General features: G+C 50.3%; 2 protein-coding genes across 2 annotated transcripts; one reads left to right on the forward strand and one right to left on the reverse strand.

The window, feature by feature from the left end:
• Nucleotides 1-365: 365 nt before the first annotated feature.
• Nucleotides 366-1,607, reverse strand: LOC128278233 (glycerol-3-phosphate phosphatase-like). Its single transcript, XM_053016912.1, has 3 exons — nt 1,529-1,607; nt 1,195-1,461; nt 366-1,126 (listed from the first exon to the last, which is right to left on the reverse strand). Exons 2-3 carry the CDS (start codon nt 1,450-1,452, stop codon nt 464-466), a joined length of 921 nt encoding a protein of 306 aa, XP_052872872.1. The 5' UTR covers nt 1,453-1,461; nt 1,529-1,607; the 3' UTR covers nt 366-463.
• Nucleotides 1,608-3,416: 1,809 nt separating this feature from the next.
• On the forward strand, nt 3,417-24,098 carry LOC128268904 (DENN domain-containing protein 5A). Its single transcript, XM_053006200.1, has 14 exons — nt 3,417-3,728; nt 14,449-14,974; nt 15,465-16,494; nt 16,564-16,829; nt 16,922-17,131; nt 18,871-19,102; nt 19,165-19,435; nt 19,560-19,595; nt 19,759-20,112; nt 20,720-20,855; nt 20,927-21,323; nt 21,394-21,512; nt 21,588-22,274; nt 22,351-24,098. Exons 1-14 carry the CDS (start codon nt 3,506-3,508, stop codon nt 22,538-22,540), a joined length of 4,677 nt encoding a protein of 1,558 aa, XP_052862160.1. The 5' UTR covers nt 3,417-3,505; the 3' UTR covers nt 22,541-24,098.
• The last annotated feature ends 766 nt before the right edge of the window (nt 24,099-24,864 follow it).

Consider the following 24,864-nt stretch of genomic DNA (forward strand, 5'->3'; position numbering starts at 1 on the left):
TTGCAACCTGCAGCAGGGCGAACTAAGGGGTCAATTTCTGGGGCACACTGGGCCTGCGGCAAGTTGTTAGTATCACGAGCAGGAACAAGAACGTTACCGTTAGTTAAAAGAGATTTAAAGTGGCCGAGCTAGTGTCAGTAACCGTAAAAAAGTGGTATTGGATGTGTCTGTCGGCCAGCGTAGTGCAAATAAAAACAAAATGATTCAAATCTGGTCGGTATCTGCCATCCGAACGATTGCCGCAGCACGTAAAAGAAGATAAGTAACCTTCCAGACATTTAAGCATCCCACGCAAGATTCAAGCCAGTCACCAAACTGATAAAAGATAGTGCATTATTGTTCTTCAAATTTTATTCTTTTCCTCTAGTCATGTCGGTGGCCTGTCTTGGTACACAATTGTCATACAATTGTTGTATCGCTTTGCGAATGCAAGGCTGCCTCTACCGCAAGGGTTTTTTATTTTCTAAAAATAAGCCATTAAATCACCCAGCTTCGCAAGGTACACATCCGGCACGAGCGCTTTCGTGGCAGGATCGTCGGAGCTGGCAAACTTGGCCAAATCCGCCGCGTTGTGGATTCCCGTTTCGACCAGTAGCGTCTGGAAGTGGCAGTTTTTCCCCAGCAGTATGTCGGTGTTGCACCGATCGCCGATCATGAGCGTCCGGGCCGGGTCCACGTGGTACTCCTTGCGAATGATGTCGCAAATATGGGCATTCGGTTTACCCATCACGATCGGTTGCCGCTCGGAGCACGTTGTCACGGCCTGCACGATGCTACCCGTGCCGGGAATGACACGGTTCGGGGTCGGGAACCGTTCGTCGGTGTTGGTGGCGATGTACAGTACGTCCGGATCGTTCAAATAGGAGGCCGCTTTCATCATTTTCACGAAACTGAAATGCTCATCGAATCCCACGATCACGGCACCAACGTTGGGGTCGGGCACGAACTGGGAAACTGTGTCCGCCAGCGTACCAGTGAGCGTGTCCGGCCCAACACCGATATGCCGGATGCCAACGGCATCGAGTTCTTTCGTGATTCCGGTCGAGCCGATTACGTAGACGGTTTTCGTGAAGTTTACATTCTTGAGATACTGCGCGGCCAGGTACGCCGTCGATATGATGTTGTCCTGGAGGGGGAATCGTCGGCGAAATTGATCAATGTGGGTGCTTCATCCTAAAAAGTAGATTCACTTACTATGGTCACGTTGAAACCCAGTCGGACCGCTTTCTCCACAAACTCTGGTCGCGTTTTGGTGGAGTTGTTCGTGACGAAGAAAAGCTTTTTGCCATCGGCAATGAACCGGTTGACTACGTCGGTCGCACCGGGCAGCGGATTGTTTTCTACCCAAATAACCCCATCACAGTCGGTTAGCACCGTGTCGTACGAATCGATCCACTGTTTGACCTCGGCCGGTGCCAGAGTCGCAAGGTTTGTTCCGGAGTATTTTGACATCTGGGGAAGCTATGGAAAGAAGTGCAACGAAATTGAACATCGGACACCTTCATTATGCGTCTGGTAAGTTACTCACGACTAACTTAAAACACGATATAAATAAGAATTAAAATTTAAAAAGGCACTAGAAGGAAGAAGGACAAAACTGTGTAAACAAATCTGACATTGGCGAAAGTCAAAGTAAACGTCAGTGTAGTTAGGAGATGCTGGACTCGGACAGGCAGTCTCATTACTTCTCTCCTCGAACCAATTCATTTTCTGGGCATGAAGCTATGGCATAAATGGAGCCATTACTATCAAACAATTTTGAAACAAATAACAAATTACCAATTCGACCTTTATCTTTCGTTTCGGTTTGTTGAAAACGATTGATTTATCAACGCGCCTGCTGCAACGTCACACGAAAGAACTGAGCTATGCCCCATAAACGCTGTCGGTGTTCAATTTTTCGGGAACGATCGGCCCAACTTCGGGAAATTAGTTCGGGAACGTTCGGCCTCTCTTGGAGAGACACGACGAAAACACTCTCTTTCTCAGTTTTCGGTTTGGTTGGTACATCGAAAACGCCAAAGTCTCGAAAGAAGTCTTTGCTTTGTGTTTGCGCGGTGCTGGTGTGTGCGAAGGGCTCCCTATTGGCTTTTCGCGATTGTTGCGTTGATATTTCTTCAAGCAAACACAAAAAGGATTGCGAAGCACAGTGCACCAGGGATATCGCTTCATTAGCTGGTTCTTGTTCTTGTTGGGTTCGACCCCTGGGTGTCCACTCTGTGAGGAGGCGAAAAAAGTGTGTGGTCAGAGTTTGGCCGATGTGCTTTTTACGTGTGCCACTGTGGCCCAAGAATTGGTGGTGCTAATTGTGGTGTGTGGCGGGACAGAAGCAGCGCAAAAAATCTCAGCCCAAGTGTACGGGATCAATTTGGTGGCCATACAAGTGCAGTGCGCGAGGTGCATTAAATAATTAGATAAGATGTGAAGTAATTGAGTGAAGGAGTCGGAAAAAAAGTTAACCAATCAGAGATTGGTTACGAATCCCGTTTTTGCCCCTGCGATAGCCCCCACGCGACGCGCGCGTGTGTGTGTGGCGTTGTGCGCGTGTTTGTTCACGCTCCTGGCTCTCGCAATCTCACTCGCTCTCCCTCTCATTCGCATTCGACCTTTTCGTCGGCTGCTCTCACCGTTGCCAAGGGTGAAGGCCAACCGAATGGTCGAAGATGAAGCGCGCAGGATGCTGTGAGTGAAAGCAGAGGAGGCAGAGAAGGGCAGCAAAGATCTACCATCGATTACTCGAGCCCCCCTCGTTCAGGAATCTCAACGCAAAGCTCTCAGGAGAGAATTTCGTTTCAAGCACGGCGTAGTGCACAATGTCCTGTTGAGGACCAACACAAGCCTCGTGGTGTAGTGTGTGTGTGCCAGCGCGCGCGCATCTCGCATGTAAACAACGCATCGTACGAGCAATACCATTTCGCTCAGCTGTGAAACACAAACAACTTCGCATACGCGAGTCCGCGACCCTTCGAGGAAGAAGCGGAAGCGAGCGAAGGATAGAGAGAGAGCGTGTGCACCCCGTGGGAGCAAATGTTTTGATCGTGGTGTCCACCAGAAGGTCACGTCGTCGCCATTTCTCGATCGCGTCGTCGTCGAAACCGTGGGACCGTCTGGTGTTTTCGTGTTCCGTACTGCGGGAGTGGGCATGTGCCGCAGGACGATGGAGTGGAGGTCGCTAATGTTTACGCGCAAAGTAAAGCACTTCCTGCTGCAGGTCAAAGGGTAATCGGTTGCCAAACACAGGGAGAGCGAGAGCCACTTATGCGAATCCGCGTGTGCGTGCAGTGCTCGAGTGAGTAAGAAAGAAAGAAAGAAAGAAAGAGAGAGATAAAGAGTGGCAGAAGATCGCATAATTAACTCGTGGGGCGAATCGGCGAACATTCCAAGGCGGCGTTGGAATTTCGGTGCGACCTGAGAAGGGCCATCGCAGTTGGCCTGCGGTTGAAGTTGAAAATCGAAAAGTGTCGACGGCACACCGCCGCAATCTGGAATTCCCCCGAGGGCAGTGATGAGCGATAAATCGAATGGCCACGGCAGAGGGGGTGCAGCGGCGGAAGGGCAGGACAGGAAGGGACGCACAACGTCCGAGTCGTCGGCGGAAACATCCGCGGCCAGTACGGGTCGCCTCGGGCAGAACGACAGCGTACAGCAGCAGTTTACGCGGTTCGCCGATTATTTCGTAATCTGCGGACTGGACCTGGACTCCGGACTCGAGCCCGACTTGTTTGCCGGTAAGTGCCGCAGAGATGTGAAAATCACGTACATTTTGCTAAACATTATATTATGATATTGTAGAGGAGGTGTCCAAGGCGCACCAAGTTGGAGTGGTGCAATATGATATAACTAAAATTTCCATTTTTTCGTGATGCCGCGACCAGGTCACGGTGTCTCACCGGAATGAAGAGGTTTGCTAAATGCATACGAAATAATGAGATAACGTGTGTCCGCGCTTCGTACGTGCCCTGTGCCTTTGGTTTCATATTCCGCTGCATTGCGGACACCAGCAAGCTGATGTGCATGTTTCTTTTAGCTTCGAAATTGGCCCACCACCATCTTTCCAGTTCTCGCGTCTCAAGTAGCGTGTAGCGACGGGCCTCTTTCCCATCAGCCCGACGACGACTTCCCGGCCGAATCAATTGCCGAGTCAATTAGTGCCAATTGAGAGTTCTCCTTCACCGAACGCATGACCCCGTGAAGCCAGTGAAGAGGTTGGAACACTTACTTACCGCACCACCGCCATCAGCCCACAGGGAAGTGTTTGAGATTTTCGTGCTTAATGTTCATCCTGGTCCTGAGCGGCTACGGGCGACCAGCATTGGAGATGATCACTTGTGGCAATTGAGCTAAACGTAAGCTCCCCCCCGGGGGAATTACTAACGTCGAATGCATCGCTCCGATTGCTGTCATGGGGAAAATGTACGGAATAACAGAGTTTGGCATCGTTTCAGGCTAATGTTTGTTGAAGTACACTACTACATTATTTCATACACTGGAATATCCTAAAATAATGCAAAGAAAATCATTTAACCAGCAAAATAAGAGTCCAGGAAGTAGAGTAAGTTCTTCTGCTTTGTCCCGCTCACCGAGTATTGACCAGCTGACCTTTCTCCCGGCTGGCGTGAAGCATGCGTAACAAATTTAAATATTTTGTCGAAACAACTGCTGCCAACTACTACAAACTGGCCCCGAGGGAGAGAGGTTCGTTAATCAAATGCGTTTCCGTCAGACGGACCGTCACGGATTGTGTTATTACACGTGACGTGGTGGGAAACCCGTGAACTCCCTCCGCTTACGCTATTCAAATGCCGGAGAACCCATTCAGCAAACGGGCGCCCCACAGCGGCCAAGAACATGTGCATGGGCCCCACCACATGGCCATCGCTCCAAGCCGATGGCTTTTCTCGATTGCGCGGCGACCCTTTCGGCGATCTCCCTTGGCGTGGCGTGGCGTGGTCGATGAACCCGCTGTGCTGTGCGAGATGAAGTAATGGGCTGATGGGTCATTGGATCGTGTGTGGGGCGCCTAGTTCTTCTCACCAACCAGGGTCGGCAGTCGGTTCCTATTTTTACCCACCGGAAGGAAAGATTAATTTTTGATGAACTTTGTTCAATAACACGTTGTTTAGTCTTGTTGTTTAACGATCGCATACCGACAGAGGGGCAACAAGGGTCAGCCAGACATGAACGAGCAACGTGTGGTCGGGGGAGATCGTTGACTCGCGCAATCGCTGACGGCACATTGATCGTGACGTTTGGCGTGAAACAGCGCAAAGCGGCGATTGCCATCGGGCGGCGCAAAACATGAAGCTGGCGAAAGTCATGCTCCGCGTAAAAAAAAAACGGAAGAAAACACACCAAACAAATGCCAAACGGTGGTTTGACTGGCCCCGCTCCGACCGGGGCTTATACGGTTTCGCCTGTAACGGCACGTCGTACGGCACAGCCGGCTTACACGAAGTGCGATGGTGCCATTTGTGACGGTTGGTTGCACTTTAGGGAATGACAGAAGCTGCCTCTGCCAAGCACTTGCCAAGCGCGGCCACAAAGGGTCGAGAAAATCACGGTTGCGTTATGTGCACGTTTATGGCACTGGTGTTGCAGCAGCATCAGCGGTGCAAGATGGTTCCGTGGGGTGGCCATTTACATTTAATTCAATCGGAGTCTTACGAGGAGGTGCCGTCGACCTTATCATCCCAACCTCAGCAGGTGATGCAACGTGCCCATAAGCTAACGACCGCTCAAACGATTGCAGCAGCTTCGTGAATCTCAATCTATTAACTAAGGCTTTGAATTCTTTCTGAAGAACTCAACTTTCGAAAGAATAATGTTTCACTTCTGGTTCCATCCTGAAATGAAGCTGATTCATGGACCCTTAAAAGGTTTACAATCAATTTCGTTACGCAATCACTAAACGGTATCTGGCCCCGGGACCCACAAAGTACCGACCAACGAAGGATATCCGTCATAAGGATAAAGTATGGCTCGTTGCATTGGTGCAGACTCACCGAACTCAGAAGTGACCGCGTGCTGTTGCGGTCCGGTCCGGTACTTTGTTGCCAAACGAACGAATCCTTCGCCCTGCACGGCGGCGTGGATGTGGTTTCGATGGTGACCAGACCCAATGGCGCCAATGGCGGGGTTTCATCACGGCCTCATGGCCACTCGGTGCTCTGCTAGGGGACAACGCTTTCGCCAACGCTGCCAGTGCCAAATATCGATTTTTTTGCTTCTCGATTTCGCTCGCAATTGTTCACCGGCTTGACTCCGGCCCGCCGGTTCGCGGTCGTTGTTTTTGGAGGCGCAAGGTGTCGACGGAAAAGTTTTGAAAAATTGCCCCCCAAGACCCCGTGTCTGGTAGACCTACGGCGTGCCATCTATTGGTTTTACAACTTTTACGGCTTCGGCGGTGTCGGGCTGTGTGGGAAACATTGTCAATATACGGAGCTCTTCTGCGTACGGGTCTGTGTCCACAAAAAAGCTCGCTTTCAAAACCTTTTAGCATTATTTTTTTTACTTCTTAGACTTCTACTTCTGAGTGCCATTACTAATGCATTGCATTATACAGGCTCCAACTCGCAATGGGGCCACATCCCAATCTGGGGAGTACCCATAAAAACGGAGCATTAATCGATGCGGCCACCCCGAACAGGAACAGGAACAGTGCAAACAATAATGTTGTTTCGCGGTGAACCAATTTCGGTTAATGGGACATCGGAAACGCGAGATGTTTCGGGTAAACGGACGCACCTTTTTCTGGGTGGCGCAATCCGCCCGACGTGTAATTTTGGGTATGTCTTCTGGTGCGCGAGTTACGCAACGGAAGCATCCATTATTCAACCCAAAGGGTTCTCGCACCTTGGGAAACATTTCCTGTCTGGATGTTCCCGAAATAGCCTTTTGGCAGGCCTCACATGGAGACCGTACCGACAGGAACCGAAAGATGAGATCTTCAACGGACAGCAGCAGCTAAAAGCAAGACCTGGATTGCGTTGTAATGCGTTGTCTGCATGGTGCAACAATGTTGTTGTTTGGTTAAAAGAAGGTCCACCATTATTTCTTCGGCACACGCCTTGGGTCGGGACGATTGCTCATAGAAATGCGAAACATGAGAGAGAGAGATCTTGGCAGCGACCGGTCTGATGTAAGCCGGGTGTTGCTACGGATTTTTACGGTTCGGTTCGTGGATTGGATGGATTTATGTTGTGAAATAGAGACATCTTTGCTTTTTGGTTGCGGCCCCCATTTGCGGCCACGGTTTGTTTGAATTTGATTCGAAATAGTAACAAGCTTTTGCCCCTCTCGGTTCACACTCTGTACTTCAGCCCCGTTTGATAATATCTACAAAAATACTCTCTCTCGATTTGCTGTTTGCGTAACGGCGATGGGCGCGTTAATGGGTAATCGTGGCAACGATCACCAAATTACAGGGCACTGGGTTCAATCAGCAATCTCCCAGACATCAAGTACAGAAACTCGTTTTTTTATTACTGTCAGGGCGTAACATGAAGTAATTGGTTGAAAAACTATGATTTTTAATTTCTCCAACCAAACTTTATGGAATTCAGTTTATTCCCCTGCGCAAAGGGACTGTTTTACAAGCCGTGAATGATTGGCTTATTAACTCAATTGATTCTTTCACACGTTTATTAACGTTATCAACTGATGGCCAACCATAAAACGGTGTAGAAAGAAAGCTCTCCATTTTACAATTGAACATACCGACCGGCCGGGGAAGTCAGGAGGGATATGGCACCATCAGCACCTGGTGCCCCCGGGCCCGGGCCTGCGTACTGCGCATGCCACGGGTAGTTGGGTTGCTGGCATTCGGTAGGCGTTTGAGCCTGTGCTCGTCTGTGCGTCGTCCCCTGGAATTTTATTTATGGTATCGACCTTGAAAATGGCCTCCCCGAGGCCAGCCATTTCTTTGCCCGGTGGAGTTCGTCGGAAGTTTCGATTTCACTTCTACCCGATTTTCCCGATACTCATGGGCCAGGGTCTAACTTTCACTTCGCACATGTCGAGCTTTGGTCCGAGGGGGGCTCCGTTCCGGTCCGGTCAGGGACGCTTCATTGTGCGGGATGATGCACTCAAAATGCATTCCGATGGAAGTGGTTTGCTTTTGTTTTTTTCGTACTGTTTGTAATCAATGTACCTTAATTTAGTTGGTCAATTGGTGCTGGACCATCAGGTGTGGACAACCTTTTTGAAATAGACTGCAAACCGCTGCCAACTGGGAAACCGGAGCAAAATACAAATCACAAATGAGCACGAGCGGCGATCGTACACGATCATTCGGTGTCCGGTTCCGGAGAATGTGGCTACCACCGGGGTGGCCCGGTTGGAAGTGAAGGGCGGTCAGGCAGGGCCACGGAAATGCGCTAAACGAGCTGAGGCAGGAAGGGGCCAGCAGGAAGGAAGGAAGTTGCAGAAACAATTCGGAAGTGACTATTGGATTTGCAGGGCGCGTAATGGAGCGTCGTCAACCGAGGCGGCGGCGGCGGCCCCGCAATGGTCGCATGTTGCCGGCGCTCGCGAGGAGAAAGTTGGTGGCCAAGCTAATGAACTTCGCTTAACTCCTCTATCATTTAGTGAAACGTAATGTGTGTGTTTCTTTTGCTTTCCCAACCGGGGTGCCGCCCTCCGGTGTGCACTTTTGCAATGCACCGGCGAATGCGCCACCGTTTGCTGCAAGACGATCGAAAGTGAACGAAATAGCGTAAGATCGGTCGACTCGGTCTGTGTATTGTAAATGCAGCCAGCCATCTATTAATTCGTAACATAGTTTTAATGGTACGTTCTTCCTCTTTCAAACGCATCCAATTTAGTCAATATTAAATGTGATTTTAAACTTGGTAAAACACTCAGACCTACAATTCGTCACAAGTCTATGGTGAAACGGTTTTGTGCGGTATAAACGATTCCAAGAGAATCGTGAGGACTAGGATGACGATGAAAGGCCTGAGGGTCCCCAAAGACCGAAATCATTCAGAATAGGTGCTTTAACTTCGTGAAATAATTGCTGTGTTTGGAAATTTCTCTGTAACGATGGTGGATGAAGATTTATAGTTAAAAAATAGTTGTTTTTACTTTAAAGCCATGTTCGACATTCGAATTTCGGACAATTACTTTTAGAGATGGTTCTTGCTGGCAAGCGTCCAACATCCCCAACGATCATCCAAAAGGCTGTAAACTTAATTAGTTCTTTCTATCAATGTTATGGAAAGTTGCAAAAAATTAATTTTGTCCAGACATTCCCTTTGAAACCTTTCCCCCCAAGGTATCTGATAAACTTTGACCAAATGTAACCAACTGTTTGAAAGGTGATGACACGCTGTTTGGTCCAGAGATTGGGCCCAAGTACGGCCCGGTTCTCTGTTCCAGTCAAAGCACCGGATCAGTTGATTCAAAGTTTCTCCAACACAGTGCCGTATCACGAGTTCTCACCCAGTTCCCACCGTGACCGGGTGCGATCTCTACCCCCCCCCCCCTCCGCCGTTTTTTCCGACTAACACCCCCTAAAGACGACCTCATTTTCTGGGTCCCAAGTCACGCTTTTCTCCTTTCACTCGCCGAAAGTCGAAATTGATCCACAAACGCCCGAACGGTGGACCCGTACCGCGTGTTAGCCACGTTTATGTCCTTATCAGTGGCGTGCGCGCGCAAAAAACGCAATTTGGTGGCGCATCAAAGTGCGTGAAAAAATCGTGAACGAAAAACCTCCGGCGGCCAGCGGGAAAAGAAGAAGGAGAGTCGGAGACTTTTCTTCCGGCCGCTTCGCCCCAAACGGGGTGGTGCTTTAAGGCACCATTAGGTTTCTGTTTGGCCTTTACCGGGCGGGACCTTTCTGGCCAGTGCTCCTCGTGGCCATTATGACCTGGGCAAAATCGAAATGCGAATCGCGGATCATCACGTTCGCCGCCCGGGTGCCGCGCTTCTGCTTGATGATTGATGGCGTGTGAGTGCGTTCGTTCGAATTCACCTGTCCGCCCGACTCCGGGGCGCCTCTATTGATCTTAAGCTTTCTAGTTTTGTGGCAAGTGGATGTGATAATTTGCCTTTCTACCCGTTCCGTTTGATTCTTGACGTCATTCCATTAGCGCGCCCGGCGTGGCGCATTATTTTGCGCAACCAATTAGGATCCGTTGGGGATTCTCTGATGAGCGCTGCTCGTCAATACGAATCTCGGAAAATTCGTACCGCACCGTGTAAATCGTTGCGTTTGAATTCGTTTTATAGATCACATGCTCGACACAACGTTTTCGAGGGTCATAAATTCGCTCGTCACAAACCACCAAACGGTTGGCCCCGTTAAGAAACTTGCGTCGCATTTTCGGATGGCGGATTGCCACGAATAGTAGAACAACGGTTGAACTTGGTTCACGGTTGACTTGTGTCGCGATCGCGCGAAGGTCGTCAGGGATCGGTGCGCTTCCGGGCCCGATTTATGATCGTGTGTAATGTGTGTCTGTGTTTTTCCCCATTACAAATCTTGATTCAGAGTCCGTTCAATAATTTATGTTGAACCCGCCTTATCGATCCTTGAGCCATCGCCAAACTGTTTTGGCCGTTCGCCCTTAGACCGCTTGGCTGCGATTAATTAGCTTAATGACTCGACTCGTGGATGAGTTATGGTACGGGCAATTGAAGCCACCCGTCCTGGGTTCATCAACCCCCGGGATTCGGGTGGCATGCCAAGGACCAATTACTACTTTCCGTGCCCCACGATGATGGATCCTTGGGCCCCCTCTCGGGCCGTAATTAATCGTGTAAGGCAAAAAGTTAAAACGCGATCGGCCCCGAGAGTCACGTCACGAAGAAAGCCTGTCTCGGGTCTGTCTCGGGTTCCTCCACTCTGACACGACATGGCGCTAGACTTCACCTCTTCGGCCGTGCTGTTCTGTGGGTCTCGGTCAATAAAAGTGCCTCGCTGATGGCGGCCATAACTTTCTTTTACGTAATCGAATAAAGTTCTTTCTTGCCGTCGTTCAACGTATTTTAAACGTTGAAAACCAGTTTTGTTGCGGAAGAGGACACCCGGAACCCGGAAGAAAGCACCACCGTGTGTCGGTAGCATTGTGCATCTATTATTATTTATCAACACACACGCACACACCATCATCAACCCGGGCAAGCAGCCATTAGAGTGGTCGCGGCACGCTGGTTCGTAGTTTGGTATCGCTTATAATTCGTAACCTTCGGGTGGAACCGGCGTCCCTCTCGCGTCGCAGTTTTAATTCGATTCCACTCGATACGCGATATTGTGTCCCGCTAGGGGACAAAAAAACCATTCAAAACCCATCCTAACGCCCGTGCGCGGGCCCTATCTTCGAAGAACCGCGTCGATCGCGCACCAAAGGCTCGATGTTCCGTGGCCCCCTCCGGGCGGAGGTTTGCTTACCCGTCCCGCTTCGGTGGGCACCTTCGAAAGTGAAACTATGGTTTCGTTATTTATCGGTAGCCCCCCCCGCCGGTGATGATGGTCGATGCTCGGCCGTACTGCCACGAGGGTCATAAACACCTCACCACACTTAACTCGTTTCGAATCCCTCCGAAATCTAATTACGCAAAATTCTCTCATCCACTTTTCTGTTTTGGGGTCTACTCCGAAGGGTTCGCTCTGGCTCTGGTTTCACTTTCCCCGGCGGCCACGAGTGCCAGAGCCCGATAAAGGTTAAAGGGAAGCGGCGGCGGCGGCACCTATTGTTTTTGCTCCTAATGAACCGATGCTAATTAAATCAACGGAACGCAACCACCCCATCGGCAGACATTATTGCTACCGCTCCAATCTCGCTCTCGTCGGGCCTCGACCTGTTGCGCCTTTTCCTTACGGCCACGGTCACAGGTTATGATGGGAGATGCGGGGTGGAAAGTTGGGTTTCGGAAACGAGCCGTGAAATCGATGCGCCCCCGGGGGTTTCCGGTGGGCGAGATCTGATCCGATCCGAGATTGTTGCCCTCCTCGATCTCGATGCTCTGATGATTCCGAGAATTCTGACGCAATTATTTTTGTGAATTTCGAAAGTTGTTGTTTTGTCTGGAGGAACTGCTTGGCTCCAAGGAATGGCGGGATCATTCATTGTTGCAATAGTTTCTTCACAAAACGTATCGAAACCCACGGCTACGTGCAAAAGGTTTATTATTGTTTAATATGCAAAGAAAAGTCGAGCTTAGTCAGGCCAAAAAAACACCTATTTTGAATACATGAAGCCCTACATAAAACCAACATTAATACAGCGATGTATGTGCGCAGCCAGCAATTTTGTTGCATTGTTAGCAAGAAAATGATAACCCATCGGTAGGGCATCTCACGTTTAATAAAACGTGACACAAGCCACCTAGGCGTCGGCTGTCACAGCACACAGCCTTTCTTCTGCCTGCCGTCGGGTCGTCGGGTTCTTATGGCAAGCCGAAACATAAACCTTCCTCGTGGAACCCTCCATTTTTTCTGCGATAAGAAGTCGATCCAACCTTCCAACGACCTCGTTTAGTGACTTCTTGTTTAAAGGACTCGTCCAGTGGTGTCTATAGACCTTCGCCCTTCGCTAATCCTTTGGCAGTGTAAAAGGAAAAACGTTGCCCTAATTCAACACCCATTTGCGGGACTGTTGAATGCACACGGTTGACGACCGGTCGTGTTCGTTAACGGGGCTGGCTTTCGGGCTGGCCTAGCGATTCTAATCACCCGACGTACTGTTGTTCCCCCCGCGGGCAGCAATGGCGCTCTATTCATAGAGCGATGAAGCGGCTGGTGGCGCCGTTTGTTGCCCCGAGGCTGCTGCTCGCGGATGGTTTCATTCCTTTCGTTCAGCCACCTGAATGGCTCCGCTTTTCTTTTCGTGGCGTGGCGTGGCGAGAACGCCAACAACACCGTGCCAACGGGGGAGGGTCGGACCACACGTGCGTCAACTATGAGCTGAAGAAGATGAGCAAACAACGAGCCCAACTCGGTCGCGGGAGGTCTTGGCAACGGCTTGGCTTGGCGAGGCACAACCTATTCGAATTGTTGCCGGCCAACCCAGAAGCAACACCACCAGATGATGATGATGATGATGATGAGAGTGGCCCGCGCAAATGGGGGTCACGCTTGACATACACGGCTCGTCGAGTGTCTCCCCGCGCTCGAAAATTGCAGTTACCACTGACGTAACAGTTAACCGTTACCCGCGTATGGTAACCTATTTTCCGTTCCCAGGTGAACGCTCTGGCACGGACACGATGCTCTCTGTGTCACTAATTGACATTTTCCGCGCTCTATGGGTCGAGAATTTTGTGGTTCTCCACACATCGGCTCCATCACCTTCTCGTTAGACCTACTAGGATGTTCAATAAGTGCTTTGCCTCGATAACAGAGGGTGCTGCTATGAGCCTAATTTTTGGTACACTGTTCATACGAACGTATGTAAAGTTTCATTTCAATCGGTAGCTTAATTTTTTTTGTTTACAAGCCATTTAGTATCGACATGTCACAGTATTTTTTACAATGGAAAAAAATCAAGTATCGTGCAGTGATTGAATTCTTATTTTTGGAAGGTTTAAAAGCAAAAGAAAATGTGTGTAAGGACTCTTCGCCTTTAATTAGGTGGGTAAAAGGGGCGGTTATGAGTTTAGACGTGGCCGTAGTAGCCTTCAAGACGATCCATGTCAAAACCGTCAAAAAACAGACACAACACATGAAATCGTAAAAAAATACAGGATATCCTATTGGAAAATCGTCGAAGCACTGAAAGATATTTAGTACAAGGTCTAGGTATTGCAACGAATGCAACTTTCTCGGCCACATTTAGAGCTCTTCGGAAAAGATAAAGTGGATGTTGTGCATTCAATCGTCACTATGAATGAGACTTGGGTCTAGTACCATGATCCCGAATCAAAAAAAGAGACTAAAGAGTGGTGTGAACCTGATTCTTCGGCTCCAAAACGAGCTCGTGTCCAGAAATCTGCCAAAAAGATGTTAGCATCAGTATCTTGGTATGCAGAAAGGAATTTGGTTTGTGGATTACTTGCAAACTGATAAACAGTACATTCTGAATATTATTGTAATCTTTTGGACCAGCCGAAGAAAAAAATTCGTGAAAAAAGACCCGGTTTGCAAAAGTATGGTCAGGGCAATGCAACGAGTTAAAAGAGTATTTTGAAAATGGCAAAAATCCATTAATTAAAGTTCGAACTGTTGGAGCATCCACCGTATTCCACCAGATTTGGCCGGGCGATTTATGGGCGATTTTCACCAAATGATCATAAATTGAAATCTCCTTGGAAAAAGTGTCTTAATGTTCAGGGAGACCAGACTGAATAATGAAGTGTATTTCAAACCATAAAAATGTGTTTTTCTTATCGACTTATCGAACTTATTGAACAGCCTAGTAACCTTGGTTAGTAGATAGCAAAGAAGTGTATTGTCTTATCCAAACAGACGCCGGAACTAACGATCGTTCGCTTACTCTTCGCCAGGTGACGGTCTGAGCTGCTCGCCGCTGGACAGTGCTTACAAGAGCAAACCCCTCGCCCACTACCCGGAGTACGTGACGTGGAATCCGTTCGATGCGCACGGCATCTGCATGCTGTCGTTGCCGCAGGGGCTCCGCTTTCGCACCCAGAAGCACAACATCGAGCCGCGGTTCCACGCGTTCGCGACGACCCGCGAAGACGGCAAGCGGTGCTACGGGTTCAGCCTGGTGTTCTACGAGGAGGTGCGCAACCGGCAGATCTGCAGCGCCATGCACACGCTCCAGTCGATGTTCATCACGGAGATGTCGAGCACGCAGCAGCCACCGCCCGGGACGCTGCGGCGGGTGAAGGAGAGCCCCGTCAGCCGGTCGCTGCCGAGACACTTCAAGATCGCCGCCCAAGCGCCGGCGTCCGCGCTCAGCTACTACGACATTGCCAAGGATAAGCTGTACGTGGCCAAGAGCTTGTCGCTCGTCTGCCAGGTGCCGTACGCGCACGTGGCCGAGCTGTTTCTGCAGAATCTCTACCGGTAAGGCTATTTTTGTTGTAACAACCACTCTTTTCGGACACTGTCGGATCGCGCCCGCCCATTGAACTTGAAGAACCGCCGTTAATTTTCATTACCCCGACTGTAGAATAAACAGTTTGATGGATCCGTGCTAACCTAACCTAAAGGAAAAACCTGTTCACCTGTTTTTAGCACCCCTCTGGTATTCTCTCTCTAATAAACACCGCGAACCCCAATGGAACTGCAACGTTGTAACAGACCCTTCGTAACTTCGCCAAACACCTAAACACATTTTATGGCCCCACGCAAACCGGTACTAAAACGGTTTAAAAATACTCCGGAACAAAGTAAATAGACACCTTTGTTTCCGCGCCTTCAAACACAACCGGCCGGTTTGATGTGTTATCAGTCGGGCGCGGGCGCGAGCGCGGTCGTCGTCGGCTTCCTTTGTCACCTAGAACTCGCGCGGCGACCGATGATCTAATGTGTGTACTCTAATGGCCCGTTTCAGCTGTCTTCCCCGGCATCCCGGTGCGCGGCTCAGCCTGGAAAGCTACGTGTACAACATTCTGTACGAAGTGTCCACTCCGGCGCCCGGCAAATCGATCCGCATCTACATACCTCCGGAGGAGCCGCACCTGCCGCCGATCGCCACCATCCTGCAGCGGCCGGCCCTGAAAGACGAGCTGCCGTTTATGGACTTCCCGCTGCGGCTGCTCTTCACCTACCTCGGCGTCGAGTGCGTCATCCAGCTGTTTACGTGCGTGCTGCTCGAAAGCCAGGTGCTGCTCCGCTCGACCGACTACCAGAAGCTGACGATCGTGGCCGAGTGCATCACCTCGCTGCTGTTCCCCTTCCAGTGGCCACACGTGTACGCGCCCATCCTGCCCGCCTCGCTGCACCACTTCCTGGATGCGCCAGTCCCGTTCGTGATGGGCCTACACGCGGACTGCGACAGCACGGTACGGATCGGTAGCGAGGCGAACCTGTGCTACGTGGACATTGACAAAAAGTCGGTCCAGTTGCCCGAGGAGCTACCGTCGTTCCCGCACCGGCACGATTTCATCTCGGAAATCACGGCGCTGCTGGACAAGTACCAGGTGCCGCGGGACCGCTCGCTCGATCCGCCCAGCATACTCAGCCCAAAGAATCTCCTCAAGGACCATGACATGATGACGACCAGCTGCACGCTGCCCTCCGGGATGCACATCGTGCGCCGGAAGCACTCGCTGCACGATCTGCTCGACTGGGACCGGCCCAGCTCGCCCGATCTGCCACTGCCACCGACGGCGGCCGTACCGGCGCGCCCGGATGTTCGCCAACGGATCGTCGATATCGTGCGCCGGAGCGGTGGCGACGAGGTGGACAGCAGTGGCGGCCCCAACGAGGTGATGCCGAGCGCGAAGCAGAAGCAACCGCTCAGCACGCTCGAGCAGTACTACGAAGACCTGAGACTGAACAATGCACTGCGCGAAATCTTCCTCAACCGGTTCGTGCAGATGTTTGCCGCGTACGAGCACTTTGTAATACTGCCCAATCAGGTAGGTGCCTCGCGATCCGATTGGCACGGTCACACTGGAGTTCAGTCAATTAATCCTTCCTTTCCGCAGAGCAAAGACGAGTGGCTGACGAACCGCGAATCGCTGCACAACTTCGACAAGGCGTCGTTCCTGTCGGACCAACCGCAGCACCATCGACCGTTTCTGTCGCGCTTCCTGGAGAGCCAGATGTTTGCCACGCTGATCGACAACAAAATCATGCTGTCATGGTGCGACGACACTCAGAACGGATCGTCGTCCGGCCATCTGCTCGACTGCCTGAACGGCGACACGGAGTACAGCTTGCGGCTGTTCGATTCGAGGATAAAAATTCTCCGGTAAGAGTGGCGACGGCGACGACGTTTGGACGGTCAAATACTAATCTTCCCGGGGGGGGCGATCTTTCGTTCTTTTCTTCTCGTTTCTAAAGCAAACGCTACGGTGGTGAAAGTATGATCCGCACCGCGAACTACGAACCGTGTATTCTGGCCCGGGAAACGCAAAAACTGCTCGACAAACGGCTGCTGGCGGTCGACATGGAGGTGGCACCCCCGAGCGAGATCCTCGACAAGCGGGCACCCTACTATCGGAGCTTTCCGCTGCTGGAAAAGTCCGTCCTCAACCAAGAATGTGTCTCGAGGTACGAATAGCTTTCTACGCACCGCACCAACCCTGGGCACCGCTCTCTCTCTCCCTCTTCCCGACCATGCGCCGGGCTGTGTGTGGTTGCTGGCCTGTGACGGACGGTTTGGTGGAGTGGACAGGTTAAGGGACCATTGAATGCGAAAGCAAAAACAGGCGAGAATCCAACGGGGCGCTATCGAACTCTCTCGTGTGAGCTTTTCGGTTCTGGGTTCCCTGTACTGTATAGTAAGGGCGTGAAATTTGCTTTGATTTTGCTTTGGTGGCCAAGTTGGGTTGCCCTTTCAGCACAGGGCCGCCCCCGGTTGCAGGATGATGTGGGCTCATCCGGTGGTCGATGCGTCGACCGAGAAGCGCCTTTGGTCATCGAGTGTAAATGCTTGTGATATTGCGTTAGTTGATTAGTTTATGGAGCTACTATTAGAAATTTAGATTGTTACATTTTACTAGTATATGTGTTTTTTTATGTGAATGTGTATAAAAGATAAGGTAATCAATTTTAGCAGCCGCCCTCCGTTTGTGGGCAATTACCATAGGTTTCAGTTAACGTTGATTTTAAACCGTATTCCGACGCCGAACCGGTAGCGTATTTTAGAGCTCTTGTTTAAATTAGCATGGCGGATCAGACCGCAGCGGTGAGGATCCTTTATTCGATCACAATCCAGTGCAGCAGCTTGTATAGTTAATGTTATCAATCCCTCAAGCAAAACGCTACTCCGATAAGGTGTTGTTTTTACGTGAGCGTGTTCAAACGGTTTTAAAATAAGAGGCCGTTATCCGGAATTACCTCAAACTACATTCTATTCATTTCACATACACTAAAATACACGCTGATTGCGAGGCGACAGCAATCGTTTCCATTAACGGCTTGTTATACCAGACCTTCGATAACAATAGTGACCCACAAGCTCCGCCAGGATTTAGGATGTTGTTTGTGATCTGTGCATGAATGTGACACGTTTTGCATGAAATAATTGTTGTGTCGTGATGATGCCTCTAGTTTGTAGTATGTTTGAATTAGATTTTTTGTTCTCACCAACCGATACCAGCGCGCAGTGCAGTGGTTTCCGAGAGACGAGAGGTAAGAATCGTTAAGAAGGTGTTCGGCCGAGGACGACGACGGTGGTCACATCCATCGAAGAGCAGCAAAAGCTAAACTATCATAAAGAGTTGGAAAATGCCGATAGAAATGCAATAAAAATCCTTATTTTCCTCCGTCTACCGAAAGACGATGCATTGCGATGCTGTTTTGTTTCCGTTTCGATGTTATTTTGTTTTCTGTTTGCTGATTAAGTGTTTTCTGAATTTTGCCATTTATTTGTTCGAGTTCTTTCGTTTGTGTGCCGTTTCCTAGTTTCATGTTCTTTTTCCTTCCTTTTGCTTCGCCACACACACACAACCTTTGTGCTACGAAATGTGCCAAACAAAGGGCAAGCATTTCGGGTTATTTCGTTGCAGGTAAGGATTTTTATTTCTCATTCTACACTCTTTTTCTCGGTTTGTATGATACACTTTCTTCGATTCTATCGATTTCTTTTCCGCTTTCTCGCTATCCCCCCTTTTGTTTGTGTGTCCCCTAACTAACACTAACCACTCACCACTGTTGTTTGGCTGTCGGAAGGGTGTTTGTCTAATCTGTCGGGGCTCGATAGTGTTAACGAATGTCCTTTGTAGATCCGATTCAGCAGCCCTATTAACCGTCCGATCCGTTTTTCCATTCCCTCCTTCCCATTGCAGAGGCAACAGTTTGCGAAGGGTCAAAAATGGCAGCACAAAGTGGAAGGTGAAGGAAATCTCATTGGACACTACGGGCAACACGGCCGCTACCGGTGCGGTGCCCACTTCCGCCTTCACGAAGGACACGGACGGCAACAAGTCGAACCGGAACTCGGCCAACCTGTCTGGGGCGGACATAAGTCCGGCCTTGCTGGCGCAGGCCAACTGGACGTTCGTGGAGAAGCTTCTCAAGGTGAGACCTAACCTGCGGACGCTACTTTCCAGTACTCTAACGGCACCTCTTCATCGTTGTAGGACATTAAGAGCAAAACGAAGCGGATGCTGCTGGAAAAGATGGGCACGGAAGCGATCGAGCTTGGGCTGAGCGGCGAAACGTCCGTAACCGGAGTGGAGGAGAACACGATGATTGCCTCACTGTGCGATCTGCTCGAGAAGGTTTGGTCGCACGGGTTGATCAACAAGCAAAGCAAATCGGCCCTGTGGACGCATCTGGCCGCGTACCTTGAGATCAAGGATTGCCAGAATCCGGGCCGGCATCAGATGGAGAACAGCTACCTGACGCCAGGTACGGAGCGGTACGGGAAAGCCCCGGTACAAATTTGCATCAAATTTCCACTACGATAAGATCTTTGGGCGGCCGGTGGCCGCCATTAAACATTTGCTACACATTCTCTCCCCCCATCATCCAGCCTTAGCGTGGACGGTCATGAGGAAGCGGATGGATTGTACGTGATGGCGTTTTTCGCTCTTCTACTCTCTTTGTGCATCCTCCGAATTTTCGTTGTCGCTTTCACTTCCCTTACGTTGCCTTTTTTCGGTTTTCTGATGATGCTTTTCTGTTCCGTTCGTCCTTCGTTTGCATGTGCTTCTGTGTTCTGTGTTGCAAAGGCAAGGCACGCAGCTACTCCGAGATTCGGTATCACACGCTACAGAGCCCGGCAGGCCCGGATGTTGGTGGTGTTGGCACGCCTGGTCGCTTTAAGAAGTACCACACGACGATTGCGCACAAGATTCGTCGACTGCACTCGGATCGGGCGGGTCGGCCGTCCGCGCCTGCGTCACCCGGCGGCGGCAGCAGCAGCAGCATCTTCGTGGCAGGAGAAGCGGTAGTGCCGCCATCCCCCCCGCCGGCCAAGCGAGGGTCGGCCGGTCGCTTTACTAACCTGTCCGATGTCGTGGCTTCTTTTGTCGCTATGCGCCACGGTACGGTAGCTAATCTGTTTTCCACACGCAGCCACTGCGGTGAGTAGTGTGTCCCTTCGCCCGCGGCCGATCGCCAGCCAGCAGGCGAGTTGAGTGCGCGCTTGTGTTGCGTGTTGTGTTGCGTTCAAGATCGGCGACAGTATCGCTAGCACTTGTGGAGAATGAAACCGCGAATGGGATCGCGAGGGAACAACTCCTTAAACCGGATTGGTGGTGCTGGGTTCCCGAGAGATGATGGTTAAGTTTGTCGATCTTCAAGAGACCATTCATTCATTCGTCTAACATAAGGGTTTTAAGATTAATCCAGTTACTTTAAATAATTTGAAATTGATACGATCCTACTGGTGCGAGGGGACCGGACTAACAGCTCTACGGAGATCTTCAAAAGTCTCGCATTGTTTCGTGTTTCTCCTAGACATTAATTAGATTGTTGCATAAGTTGTGTGCTGTGTTGAATGTGTTAAACTACTTTCCCGTAACTTCCCCCCCCGATTAGAATGTGAACTTGAACTAGCGAGTCTTGTCATCCCTTTTATTTCTTCGTTATTGTTTTGCATTTCTTGCTGTTTGATTTTGCGATAGAAAGTGTTTCCAAACTATCATCCATTCCGTTCGTAACGTGCTTTTGTTTCGTCGACCGTTGCAGATCTATCATCGTTGGCCATCGAACCGCAGCTTCCGCCACCGTCGCCGACGAGGGGCCGCTCGAAATCGCGTGACCGCAAGAGTCTCGGACCGGAACAGCTTCGACCGCTTCCCGAATCGCTCGAGTTTGATATTCGGTACCGCCCGGTTGCTGCTCACGACGCCGAACGGCAGTTATTGACGTTGGTTTTCGTTGCCTTTCTTTCAGTAACATTCTGACGATGACGGATATTAAAACACACATCGGGTACGCCCGTGCCTGGGTACGGTTGGCGCTGGAGAAAAAGGTGCTGTCGCGCCATCTGCGAACCCTGCTCTCCGACGCTGCCCTGCTGCGGCAGCTGTACAAACGGTCCGCCTTCGTGCGCTGCGACGACGAAGTGGAGCAGTTCCTGTACCATTTGCTCACGCTGAACGCGGTCGACTACTTCTGCTTCACCAACACCTACCCGACGACGAAGCTACCGTATCGGGTGGTCGTTTTCCCGTCGAAAAAGTCGAGCGCCGCCACGACGTCCGCCAACGTTTGGATCGCCATTTCCGGCAGTCTCGGCGAAACGCAAATCATCAACGTGCCCCGCCACTCGCTGGAGTTTGTGTTTCACGTACGTGTTCACGGGTGGACTCTGACCGCGCATATGTAAACCATCGGTCTTTCGCTCTCTCTCTTTGCAGCACAAAACTCTTGGTATACTGACGTCACTGAGAGTGGGGCACGACGATACCGGCATGTCCTCCAAATGGCTAGTGGAGCATGTGGTCGTGAGGAATGAAGTGACCGGGCACACGTACAAGTGAGATTGCCAACCCACCATCCATCCACTGTTTGCGCTCTTCTTAATCAAGCACAAATTGGCCGTGTCATGTAGGTTTCCGTGCGGACGCTGGCTTGGTCGGGGCATCGACGATGGATCGATCGAGCGGCTACTGATCGGGCAGCTTGTACCGCGGACGGTCGACAGCGAGGAGCTGGTGGAAGCGTGCAGGACACCGCCCCGGACCCGCAGCCCGAGCATCCAGCGGCCCGAGGTACGCCCGTCCGACATTCAGCACATGCTCGGTAACTGTGTGAACGCCATCGTCAAGTGGCACTACCGGCCCAGCCGGGATCGGGACGCCAGCTCGCTAGCGAACCTGCTGTGCGGTGAGAACGGGCTGGTGAAGTGCCTCGAGCAGGCGTTCCTGTGCGGGTTCCGCTCGTCCCGTCTCTTCGGGCGCAACCTTTACCTGTGGGATTACTTCGTGCGGGTGAAGGAACAGTTCGAGATCTGCCTGGTGGAGGAATCGGTGGAAACGGTACGCGGTGGCGGTGGTGCTGGCGGGGCCTCGACCAGTGGCTCCCCACCGACGAGCGGTTCGAGCCCGGAATCACCACCGCAACCGTCGACCGGTGTTGGGGCAGCGCTTTGCGGTGTTTCCTCGCTGTCGCCCGTGGCACGGCAGGAACTGTCCGCCGTCTGGCACTGCTACTGCCATCTGATGGACGAAATCAACAACGTCAAGCAAACACTCGGCAAAGATGGTCGCTTCCAGTTGTTTATCTGTTTGAGTTTGAGGTAATGCGGTAATGCGGCACAAGCAACGCCACGCACGGCGGCACTAACGCGCTTCGGGGCTGCTCTGTCGTTTCAGGGAACATTTGCTCCACCGGATGCTGGTCCCGATGGCGTACACGCGCGTGACGGCGGAAATGTACGAGGAGCAGAGCTTCATGCGCAAGAAGGGACTGCTGACGTTTTTGCGCCAAATTTTGGAACCGCTCGACGAGTTTCATATAGTGCTGGAAAACTCCATCACACAGGGTATCGGATCGCACTGCTAGGATGGGTCGGTTCACTGTTGGCCACGTTGGTCGACGAGTTCGAGACTGAACGAAACCAAAATACTCTCGGGAACTGCAGATTGCAACAGCGGGAAACGCAGCAGGCAAACGACGCCGAGCGACAGGTGAGGGGTGCGTGGAGCTAGTTTTCCGGGTCGCGTTTGGATAAGTTACTTTAGTTTCGGTGCGTTTTTATACATTTTACGGGTCGCTGTTTGATCAATTTACTGTGGACCTTAAGGGTGAACGGACTCGTGAACGGGGAACTCAAAGTGGAACCCGAACTCACTCGCTAGTTAACGTAAGAAGTACTCGGACGCAAGAGATTCCCATCATACCTACAAATCATCAAAACACAGGAACTGCCTCTGCAAGATTAGGCGTAGTTTATTTTTTATAGAATTTGTGCCCATTTATAATTTTATAACAGAAAACACACTAAAGTGGTTTAGTTTTAGCGGCTGAGACATCGGTTTCGCCTCCCAAAAGGCACCAGTTACAAGCGCTCAGTTACTATATTTTTAATCTATTTTTAATAATTCACTTCCTGAAGCTAAGCTATTCAGGCGGACTGAAACGCGAGCGGAGATTATTCCGAACGCCGAACGGCATAGCTCGATCCTAATTCAGCAACAGTGGCCAAAGACTATATAGAGTGGCGAAGACTATTGAGCAGCAAAAGGGTTTGCGCTGGTGCTGCTTCTTGTTGCGTATAAAGCTTGCGCAGCTCCTTCGACAGCCGCCCGCCTGATGAAGAATGTAAACTGCACGAAGATTATAAGGTTTATGCCGTGGAGTTGCACTGGATGGCCGTTATTTTGATCGGATATCTTGCCAACATTTAATTGTATGATAAGGTTTTTTTGTCTGTCTTTTGTTAGGTCTTCCAATATTGTTTGCGTTTTGTTTTGTTTTAGCAAACAATGTGTTACTATTTTTGTTGCTTGTTAAGTACTCAGCACGAAGCACACGCATCACTGGGCCAAAGCGGCGTGCAAAGAGGCGACACAGAACCAATAGTCGTCGATGATAAACTGTGCCAAAAACAAACCGTTAACTGTTCGTAATATATAGACACTAATATGGAGCGAGCGCGCAAGGTAGAGCTCGTTTCAGCCGTACGAAATCTCAGAATTCTATGTAAATGGTGTGTGATATCGCGAAATGGGACGAAATCCGAAGCGATCTAACGATCTGATGGTATCCGCCGCGGACGGAAATATATTGCAGGGCTGAGCGCATATTGGCGTATATTTTTGTGCAACGATCAATGCGAGGCCTCTGACGGCAACGTCTATTAAAACGCATCCGTGATTGAACCCCTTTCTCATTCGTCCAGCATATGCGTACATGCACGTACTCTGTTCTCTCTATTTTAGTTACCTTCCACGAAACTTTACTGAACAATCTTTATGTAACCTCTCCGGTGCTGTGTGCTAACCCAGCATTCGATATTAGTCAATCGATCGTACATATTGATACCGCGTTAGTAGTGACTAGAGACTAGAGTGTGCTATCTTTCCCCGTGTCTTGTCGCCGAGGTGAGCATCAAATGTAATGTGACAAAAATAAAACCAACCATAGTTGTTGAAGAAAAGAAATGTGAAAACTATCAAAGAACGTCATTGCATAGTTTTTCTGCTGTTTTAACTTAATTATTTCATTTGTTGTTTGTCGGCGGCGCACTCTTAAGAGTAAGTGTGACGTTACAATTAGCTCCATGTGATTTTGGCTGCCTTTCGTAGTTTTAATTTTCGGTGGCGGCGCAAACTAATAACGGAGAACATTAACCGAAACGGGTTTGAAATGATCGATGATCGATTCAATTCAAACGTCAAACACGTCCGTATCATTTGACACTCATTCTGACAGCGCGGTTTTACTGTTTACTGTTTACTGTTTGTTCTAGCTGTTAATACTGTTTTGATCTAGCCGGCTTTGCTTCCGGTCGTCTACGATACAAATTTGTTTTTGTGCAGTGAATATTCGTGAAAAACATGAACCTAAACGATTTGCCTGATGAAGTAAGTGATTCACAATTTCGAGTAAATGTAACTGACTAACAAGTGTTTGTTTTCGGCAGGTTTTATGCCAGATTTTCGATCACCTCGATTTGTACGAGTTGAAGTTAGCGTCACTCGTGTGTCGGCGGTGGGCGGAACTTACTTTTTCTGGCCGAAGGATGGACCGTGTGTGGTTCATACTTTCTGATGCATTTGAGGAACCTTTGCTCGACCTCAAAAGGCCCTATCGCAATATTCATCAGCAGGGTTTTTCACGTGGCAAAGGTCCGTTTGAACGCTTATCACGGTTTCTGCAAACGT

Source organism: Anopheles cruzii, chromosome 2 (genome assembly GCF_943734635.1).
Source record: "Anopheles cruzii chromosome 2, idAnoCruzAS_RS32_06, whole genome shotgun sequence".
Classification (NCBI taxonomy): domain Eukaryota; kingdom Metazoa; phylum Arthropoda; class Insecta; order Diptera; family Culicidae; genus Anopheles; species Anopheles cruzii.

Bases quoted from the DNA above. Each gene is read 5' to 3' on its own strand.
- LOC128278233 (XM_053016912.1), bottom strand. From the start codon at position 1,452: ATGTCAAAATACTCCGGAACAAACCTTGCGACTCTGGCACCGGCCGAG. The intron at 1,127-1,194 runs GTAAGTGAATCT...TTCCCCCTCCAG, and splicing joins TGGGTTTCAACGTGACCATA to GACAACATCATATCGACGGC.
- LOC128268904 (XM_053006200.1), top strand. From the start codon at position 3,506: ATGAGCGATAAATCGAATGGCCACGGCAGAGGGGGTGCAGCGGCGGAA. The intron at 21,324-21,393 runs GTACGTGTTCAC...CTCTCTTTGCAG, and splicing joins CGCTGGAGTTTGTGTTTCAC to CACAAAACTCTTGGTATACT. The intron at 22,275-22,350 runs GTAATGCGGTAA...CTGTCGTTTCAG, and splicing joins TTTATCTGTTTGAGTTTGAG to GGAACATTTGCTCCACCGGA.